This window comes from Crotalus tigris, unplaced genomic scaffold (assembly GCF_016545835.1).
Source record: "Crotalus tigris isolate CLP2741 ecotype Arizona unplaced genomic scaffold, ASM1654583v1 scf7180000024473.799607, whole genome shotgun sequence".
NCBI lineage: Eukaryota > Metazoa > Chordata > Lepidosauria > Squamata > Viperidae > Crotalus > Crotalus tigris.
This window is the reverse complement of record NW_024100644.1, coordinates 22,477-32,306: the sequence shown is the minus strand read 5'-3', so window position 1 is coordinate 32,306 and position 9,830 is coordinate 22,477. Positions and strand designations below refer to the sequence as shown.

At 37.9% G+C, this 9,830-nt stretch overlaps 2 protein-coding genes across 2 annotated transcripts; both read left to right on the top strand.

Moving 5' to 3' along the window:
* Window positions 1-554: 554 nt before the first annotated feature.
* LOC120303675 (olfactory receptor 6X1-like) lies at window positions 555-5,066 on the top strand. The gene is made up of 2 exons (XM_039333354.1): window positions 555-919; window positions 4,100-5,066. The coding sequence occupies exons 1-2, from the start codon at window positions 846-848 to the stop codon at window positions 5,064-5,066; spliced, it is 1,041 nt and encodes a 346-aa protein (XP_039189288.1). The 5' UTR covers window positions 555-845.
* Window positions 5,067-7,028: 1,962 nt separating this feature from the next.
* Window positions 7,029-9,830, top strand: LOC120303673 (olfactory receptor 6X1-like). Its single transcript, XM_039333350.1, has 2 exons — window positions 7,029-7,285; window positions 7,900-9,830. Exon 2 carries the CDS (start codon window positions 8,667-8,669, stop codon window positions 9,669-9,671), a length of 1,005 nt encoding a protein of 334 aa, XP_039189284.1. The 5' UTR covers window positions 7,029-7,285; window positions 7,900-8,666; the 3' UTR covers window positions 9,672-9,830.

The window sequence follows — 9,830 nt, the reverse complement described above, 5'->3', positions numbered from 1 at the left end:
TGTCAAACTTGCGATGTCATGTGACATTGTGCGACGTATCAGGACTTTTTCCCCATTGCCAGCAATGGGGTGGGCATGGTTTTGATGTGACGCATCTGGCCCGTGGGCCGGTAGTTTGACATGCCTGGAGTAGATATTCCCACAAGATTTCAACCATCTCAAACTAATCTGTGCTTCCCAAACTGCAACTGGATAAAGTTGTTTTAGTCATTGTGTTTGCCCACTACTCCATAAACAAACATGGTGTGGCAAAGCATTAGGGAGTAAACCTTTAAAAAATGTGTCCATCGAGCAAAAAACATTCCACTTTAGCTTGTATTATATGCCTATGCAGCATAATTTTACAGAAGGAAGGAAGGGAGGGAGGGAAAGGGAGTCAGGAGGGAGGGAAGGAAGGAAGGAAGAAAGAAAGAAAAGAGAGAGAGAGAGAGAGAGAGAAAGAAAGAAAGAAAGAAAGAAAGAAAGAAAGAAAGAAAGAAAGAAAGAAAGAAAGAAAGAAAGAAAGAAAGAAAGACATGCATATTCACACAATTCTAATTAGGTCTCTCTGGGCTATTAAGATTTGCTTCAAAACTCATTTGTGGCTTAGGGAAGTATGACTAAAAGTATACCAGAGCTGTAAAGAACCCATTGTTATGCAGCATCATGGATGGAACCATAACATTTAAGTAAAATCTATATATTTTCTCCTTTTTTGCAGGTTATGGGGCACAGTTGGCTGTAGCCCTCTATTTTCTTCCATCTTGCAGAGTGCCTTGAGTTTTGAACTCCTTTCTTATATGTGTGTGTTTTATTTTCTTTAAATCTCAGAAAAGCTTATTGTTGATGGAAAGGTGGAATTCTGTATGATAGAGCTTGGAAAAATTGCCTTTTATTCTGTGAGTACACTTCATCTTCAGCACCTGAACAGTATTTCTTTGTAAGCCAGATTTCTATTGCTTATTTGACTTGACTATTACATTTGCAGGTCCCCTGCTTGGGTGGGCAGGGGGTTAGACTAGATACACTTTTCTAGTTCTTGATTTCTGATCATGTCTATCTTGTTAAGATACAGGAAATCACAAACGCAGAACAATTCAGGAAAATCATTTATTTATTAATTTTATCAACTCTGTATATATTTTGATTAATTTTGATTAATTGTATTAGGGCTTGGGGACGAAGTGTGCAATATTTAAGCATCGCAATTGATTTTCTACTGCAGATATTTTATTTTAGTCATTCTAAGCTGCCACAAGTCTCACAACTGTGAAGGGTGGGGAGAACCAAAATTAAACAAACAAATAGACTAAGTTCACACAACATCTTAACATACCACCCTAAAAAAAAAAATCCTTCCTGATGTTAAAGCACATCGAAGTTTTATGTGTTTTCTTTTCCTAACCTGACTTAGTTTACGTCTTTAACACAGTCACTTACCAATCTATGAAGGTTTGATCAAGATCTGGAAATCTTTGTAATATTAATGCCCTTCTTTTCCTAAGGAGATCTCTTCCAGACTCTGACCCCCTCAAAGAGTTTTTAATTTAAAAACTGATCTTAGTAGTACAATGAAGGCAGCAAATAACAAAACAAAAACCTAACACTTTTTAATGCCATCTTCTTTGCCTCTGTCAAAACATGTTTCCATATCCATCAAGATAACATGAGAAATATAGAAGCAAAATGCAAGAGATTATAATACTGGCTCTCCCAGAAGGAAAGTTTTTCCCATAATTATAACTTGTATGTCATTCATAGGATGGGTGGACATTCTCTTCTTACAGATACTTTAATTTTTTGCACATTTTTTTATTCGTGGAATGCATATGGATTTTGGTGCTTTATTTATCAGTTTATCAAATTTTTATCCTGTCATAATCTAAACTGACTCTCGGGAGTTTAAAGAAGAGTAAAACACAAGGTAATTAATACAAATAAAGCAAGTAGCTAAAGCATCTAAACTTACTGAAAACAGATGTGGTGTCCTGCCCTATATGGCCCCTATATGTATTTAAATTATATACAGACACATCGTATCTTAAAAGAAGTTGTGTGAGATGGTCAAAAGATTTAAATATTTGCCGATCATCCTCAATATTTTAATCATAATCTTTTCTGTGTAGCGTTATCCCTCGGAGGCCACCAAAGCACAGACCCTCCTAATCCTCCCCCTTTATTCCCGCTCAACAGCTGTGCTCTCAAGGCATTGACAGAATGTCCAGTTTTAGCGGGAGCTCACATGGAGTGAAGAGATGGCAAGTTCTCGTCGTCAGAGGGGGAGTTTTCAGGAACAAAGGTGACTGACCCCTAAGCATGGTGGTCAGTGCATAACAGTATTTAACAGCCTCAGACAGTCATAGCAATAATAGTCAATAGTCCCCAGCAGTCATTTGAGAAACAAAAGGGGTGTGTGGAAAGAACTCCCTGGCTTCAATCAGCAGCAGAAACTATGAGCAGAGATAATCAACACCTCGCAGTCACAGCTCACTCTGCTAGGGCAACTCCCCACAATGTTTATAGCATGAACAGCTGATAGTGATCAACGTTTGGATGGCCGCTGGTCTCCGAAGCAGTAGCGGCTCACCTCCTCTTCTGTCGGGGCCCGTTGTCCCAGGTCTCTCTCTATGCCAATCTAGTTAAAACCTGGTTCAGCACCCCAGGAAACTTCCTCACTCTCACTTTCTCTCTTCCCCTTGCTTGGGATATCCCCTTGTAAAAGAAAGCAATAACCCCCCCTCCTCTCTCTTCCTCTCCTTCCCACTACTCCAAAGGAGAGGAATCACCTAAAACTCCAATTCTCTTTGGCTTTACCTGGTCTCTCCCCAACAGCAACAACACCCCACCCCCTTTTTCCTTCTCCTTTTCTTCCCTTCCCCCAGTCTACACCCACACACCGAAACCAGCAGCAGCTGTCTGAGCTTTCTACTCCCCTCTCATTGGCCAGGCTCCCGCAAAGCATTTCAGTCAGCCTGCTACATCTAAAATTCCCCATTTGGCCTTTCTCTTACTGGTTTATTTCTACATATTTTCTTGTAGCTTCTGAAATCGTTATGAATTCACATGAGGTTATATGATGTCATTCGTTTTGGCTTTCTTATTTTGTTTTTTCCCTAAATATTTTTTTCTACTTTGTGTGATCCCTGGGCTCCTATTTTTCTTTATTGTTTTTCAGCACATCTATATTGTTAGATTACTATTCATATTCTATAATAGCAATAGCGTAGCATTTAGACTTATATTCAGCTTAATAGTGCTTTACAGTCCACTCTAAGCAGATTTACAGAGTCATCCTATTGCCCCCAACACTCTGGGTCCTCATTTTACCAACCTCTAAAGGATGGAAGGCTGAGTCAACCTTGAGCTGGCCAGGATCAAACTCCTGGCTGTGGTCAAAGTCAGCCTGCAATACAACATTCTCCAGCATGATTGGATGGAGAACCCACAGATGGGTTGTCTTAATCTATCTGCTCCAATTAGACTAAGTCTGAAATTTAGTACCGCCCCCTCTGTGCCAACTTCACCCCAGTTTTAGACTTAGTCTCTTTGCTCTAAGACGCATTTTTTCTTCGCTTCTGGAGCAGAAGACTGTGTATTTTCCCTTTTTCTTATTCCTGTTAGCTTAGTTCTAACTCCTCATTTTCATTAATTAATTAATTTCATTAATATAAAAAAATTTTCGATCAAACTCCTGGCTGTGGTCAAAGTCAGCCTACAATACAACATTCTAACCATGGCTCTATTAGAAACTGAGATTTCTATTAGAGAGAAATTCATTCGGTGGTCTGGTTCAATAGACAAATATTTAAGAATTTCTTGATTGAAAGATTGTAAGCCACCCAAGGTTTTGTGAGTTGGCTATTGAAAGTGACAGAAATGAATATTGTATAAAGGCCCCTGATGTACCTCACACAAATGAATGCCCTAAATCATTTTAATTTTCTAATTCAATCATCTAACCTGTGATTCCATATTTTATGTTATAAGCTGCATAACTGTTGACATATGGGCCCAATCTAGTATCAGACATTTTCTTCATTTGAAAAGAGGGATGACCAATTTAAATAGGATGATAAAATAACCAGCATGTAATTTTTACCCTCTCGTTTGTCCTTGACAGTTATAGGCAAAAGATATCCCTGCAAATGTATCAGATAAATCAGACTGTGGTCACTGAGTTTATCCTGCAAGGGTTTCCAGGCTCGGCTGAGTTGCAGAAATATCTCTTCGTCCCGATTCTTTTTATCTACCTCCTCACAATCACTGGAAACATCCTGATCATTGTCATTGTTGCCCATGATCCTCATCTCCATAATCCCATGTACTTCTTCTTGGGGAATTTTTCTTCCTTGGAGATCTTCTATGTCACCACCTTGTCACCCAAGATGTTGGCTCACTTTTTAGCAGAGAAAAAGTCCATTTGTTTCTACTGTTGCATCTCTCAAGCTTTTTTCCATTTCTTCCTCGGAGCCACAGAATTTTGCCTTCTTGCTTCAATGTCCTTTGACCGCTACATTGCCATCTGCAAACCATTGTATTACAACAGCATCATGAATTTCAGACTTTGTCTCCAACTAGCCTTGGGCTCATGGTTGGGAGGGTTATTCACTGTCATTGTCCAGATGGTTTTACTATGCCTGCTCCCGTTTTGTGGTCCCAATATGATCAACCACTTCTACTGTGATGTGACCCCCTTACTGAGTTTAGTTTGTGCTAATACATATCTGCTTGAACAGATGGTGTTATTGGGATCAGTCCTTCTTCTGTTCAGTACCTTCCTATTCACTGCCATCTCATATAGCTTGATCATCTTCACCATAATGCACATCTCTTCGTCTTCAGGGAGACAGAAGGCTTTCTCTACTTGTGTTGCCCACCTTACAGTTGTATCCATCCAGTATGGAACTGTAATGTTCATGTACGTTAAGCCCAATGCCAACTCTTCTTTGGAAATAAACAAGGTGGTTTCTGTACTTAATACCATTGTAACCCCTCTGCTCAACCCTTTCATCTACACTCTGAGGAACAAAGATGTCAAAGAAGCTTTGAAGAAAATGATATGTACTAAAGATAAAATGTTTCATTGAGTATAATAAAATATACTATAAAATTAAAGTTTATTTAGAATGACTTGATTTGATTCCCAGATGGGATAATGGAGATTTATTCTTCCCCCCAAGATGCTGACATTCATTAGATGCATTTTCAGTAGCTTCATTTTGGCTACAATCCTCCTGTCATAGTCAAACTGAATTTTTTTCTTAGAGGAAAAATCATTCTATGAGGTGGTTCAATAGACAAACTCTCTATTGTCAAACTATCTTCTTTTCCACTTACGAAAATTTCATCTCTTATTTAGAGAAGTCAGCCTGCTTGGTGTGATATCCAACTGGTAATGCTAGTTTTCAGTCTGTTGAGTTGGACTTTTTGTACAGTGATCTAGTTGTACAATCTATTGAATTGTGCTTTTCAATCTATTGAATCTATTCAGAGACATAGAATCAAGATCATGTGAAGTGTTAGTACTGCTTTAGTACTTGGAATACTGCATCCAGTTTTGGTCACCACAATATATAAAAGATGTTGAGATGCTGGAAAGAGTGCAGAGAAGGGGAACAAAGATGATTGGGGGGGAGGCTGAAAAGCATATGAAGAATGATTGCAGGAATTTGAGATGTCTAGTCTAGTGAAAAGAAGGACTAGGTGTGACATGATAGCAGTGTTCCAATACCTGAGTGGCTGCCACAAAGAAGAGATCAAAGCAGCAGAAGGCAAGACAAGAAGCACTGATTGGAAACTAACCAAGGAGAGAAGCAACCTACAACTAAGGAGAAATTTCCTGTCAGTAATATAATATAACTATTAATATAATATTAATATAATTATTAATATAATATGTTATACAGTAACTATATAATAAAACTCTCCTTGGTTAGTAACCTACCAAGGAGAGAAGTACCTAGAACTAAGGAGAAATGTTCTAATGGTGAGAGCAATCAACCCATGGAACAGCTTTCCTTCAGAAGTTGTGGGAGCTACATCACTGGAGGCTTTAAAAGAAAGACTAGACAACCATTTGTCTGAAATGGTTTAGGGCCTCCTGCTTGAGCAGGTGGTTGGACTAAAATACCTTCAATATCCCTTCCAACTCTGGATGAAGAAGAAGAAGAAGAAGAAGAAGAAGAAGAAGAAGAAGAAGAAGAAGAAGAAGAAGAAGAAGAAGAAGAAGAAGAAGAAGAAGAAGAAGAAGAAGAAGAAGAAGAAGAAGAAGAAGAAGAAGAAGAAGAAGAAGAATAAGAAGAAGAAGAAGAATAAGAAGAAGAAGAAGAAGAAGAAGAAGAAGAAGAAGAAGAAGAAGAAGAAGAAGAAGAAGAAGAAGAAGATGAAGAAGAAGAAGAAGAAGAAGAAGAAGAAGAAGAAGAAGAAGAAGAAGAAGAAGAAGAAGAAGAAGAAGAAGAAGAAGAAGAAGAAGAAAGAGGAGAAGGAGGAGGGGGAATAAGAACAAAGTCAGAAGGGACCTTGGAGGTCTTCTAGTCCAACCCCCTGCTCAGGCAGGAAACCCTATACCATTTCAGACAAATGTTTGTCCAATCTCTTCTTAAAAAGTTAAAAACCTCCAATATTGGAAAACCTACAACTTCATCCCATAGAAAAATGTAACACATTTTCTTTCTCATTTAGAAGTAAACAGCCCATCCTGCGTTCTAAAAAATGGTGATGATGGTGGTGGTGGTGGTGGTGGTGGTGGTGATGATGATGATGATGACAATGACAATGATGCATTAAATCTTGAAACACAATTTTAAATAATTTAAATTCTGTTTTGTCTTGTTTTGGGCAACTAAAGTCTCCAAGGGTTTCCTTGGTCCTCCCCCCTCTAATGATTTGTTCTCCTTGGTGGAATAATTAGAAAACATTGAAATATTTTTTTTCCCTTGGTGAAGAATCTGTATTTTCATTACTGAATACAAACTGAGTACAGAAATTAGGGATGAGGCATAAGAACATCTATTTGGGACTCAATCATGCATCAACCTAACATCAGGAAACAAATGATAGTCTATAAGAAATATGTTTTGTTTCCGTCAGTTTCCAATAGAAGTTTTCAATAGAAGAGAGACTATCTGAAACTCAGGGGCGAGCTATGGAGTTCTCATTCTCTGACTTTGATTGTTGGCTTACCAAGATTGTATTATTCATCACTGGGTGGTATATAAAGACTAGACTATTTGCCTAAGTTAGTTTATGAAAAAGAGAAATAACATCCAATCTATTGCTTCATGAATTAAACTGAGCATCTACTCAGGTGAGTATTTTGTCTTCTTTTATCATTTTTTGTGAATGATTAGTTGACCACATTTTTGCAGAAAAGAGGTAATCTAACTAAAATTATAATTGTGTATAATAAATAAAGTTAAATAACTGAGTTAAATGTATATTCAACCCCATTTTTCATAAATTTCTCTGTAAGCAATTGAATGTGAGTTAAATGATAATAGTAACACATTAAACTTATTGATTAATTATTTTATTAAATTATTGAAAAGCTTTGCACTTCTATATCTGTAGAGAATTAAGTTGACCTTGATGGAACTATGCAAGTTCCATTTCTAAGACAATGAGGGGTTAAATAAATGTTTTAAGTCCACAGTGAACAGATAACATTTAAAAGTAGATTAGACAATTGATTCCCTAATTCATAATAAAGAGAGGGAGATCCAGTACAGTCAGACTAGCAGAATTCTGTTGTTATAGCCAAATAGAATAAAAAGGAGTTTTAGTAGTCCTGCAAGTTGATTTCTTGGTTTGGCCTACCTAGCGGAGGTGACTCTACTTAATCAAAGATGGAGGGAAGGGCTTTAGCTGCCCTTATATACATCATACATGTATGCTTGTCTGTTTTTCTCTCTCCCAATATAGATTGCCAGAGAGAATACTAAATCTGGCAGACTCCTTTCCATTGGATGAAATCAAGAGGAAACTGAACGTCCATCTCTCTGAAATGCTTTGATCTGGATTCTTGAACTGAAGAACAGGTTGGACATGAAAGTCCATGTGGCATCTTCCAATTTCTGGAAAGATACCACATAAAAGAAGGTCAAGTCTTCTCCTTTCTCTATCACCCCATAGCTCACAAGATAGACTAATAGATTCAGGTAACATGGAAGGCAGATTTTAACTGATTGCTAGGAAAAACACACAAACAGTAAGAGCAATTTAACAGGGGAAATCAGTGGGGCAGACAGCTCCCCTTCACTTCCTCTTAAGAAGACCTTAAAATTGCCATGTCATAGCGGTGTGTAAATACCAAGTTAACAAAGATCAATGTAGAAAAAACAAAATAGGCACATAGTTTGATCAACATTTTCTTCAAATACCCAAGAAAAAATGGGTAGAGAGATTCATGTTATAGAAACTACAGAACAAAACTTTATGTTGCAGAATTTTTAAAATAAATCATCTTTATTTTTAAATATTATCTTTCTGGCCCATACATGTTTCACTAAAAGCTCTGGAAAATGTAAACACATTTTTTTTTATTCCTACTGAACTTGGTTCTAGGTCTCAAAAAGTGGACCCTGCACCTTTGGGAAAAATGTGATGTTGATTGAACTTGCTTCTAGGCCAAAGATTTGGGTTGGTTTGGGTTGGCTGATAAAGCATCAAGCTGTAGAATAATAATCTTGATGAATCATCCCTCTGATGCTGCTCAACAATTATTCTGCTCTTGGATGAATAGGTTTGGGATGAAGAACCATACAGTTGTGGACGAATTCATTTTACTGGGATTTCCCAGCATCCTAAAAGTAAGATTTCTGGTGATTGTGGGTGTCTTGATGATCTATATCTTGACTGTCACTGGGAATATTGTCATTGTAGCAACTGTGGTTTATGACCCTAATCTCCATAAGCCAATGTACTTCTTCCTCAGCAACCTTTCATTCTTAGGAATCATGTATGTGACAGCTACAATCCCTAAATTTTTGGTCAATTTACTCACCATCAAGAAATCTATCAGCCTGACTGGTTGCAAAGCTCAAGCTTTTTCCCACTTTTTCCTTGGGGCCACAGAATTCTTCCTTCTGACTGCTATGGCGTATGACCGTTACATGGCCATCTGCCACCCCCTTCATTATCATGCAATCATGAGTAGCAGAGTTTGTGTTCAACTGGCTTGTGGATCCTGGTTTGGTGGTCTGATGACCGTTTTGGTACAGACTATCCTAGTGTTCCGGCTTCCATTCTGTGGCCCCAATACTATCAATCACTTCTATTGTGATGTTGGACCATTGCTAAAGCTGGCTTGCACTGACACTCATCCTATTGAATGGATAGTCTTTGTGGTTGCCACCATCGTGGTGTTCAGCAATTCCCTCTTGACGGTGGTTTCATACATCTTCATAATCTCCACTGTGATGAAAATCCCATCCATTTCTGGAAGACAAAAGGCTTTTTCTACTTGTATCTCTCACTTAATCGTTGTTATTCTGTTGTATGGGGCAATTATTTTTATATATGTCAGACCAACAGGACATGCTTCATTAAATATGAACAAGGTAGTCTCCCTTCTCAATACTTTGGTTACACCATTGCTCAACCCTTTTATTTATACTCTCAGGAACAAAGAAGTTAAAGATTCTCTGAAAAGAGGATTAAGCTGGAATAAAGTATTTAAGAAGAGCCACAAATAAAGTTTTTTTTTCTTTTTAAAAAAATGGAGACATGACTGACTAAAGTACTATGGAGCACCATGTCCCAAAGGTGCATTTTCATGAGGCAACTGGACTTTCTTGTTTTTCTTTGAAGACGTTTTGCTTTTCCTCCAAGAAGCTTCTTCAGCTCTGACTGGA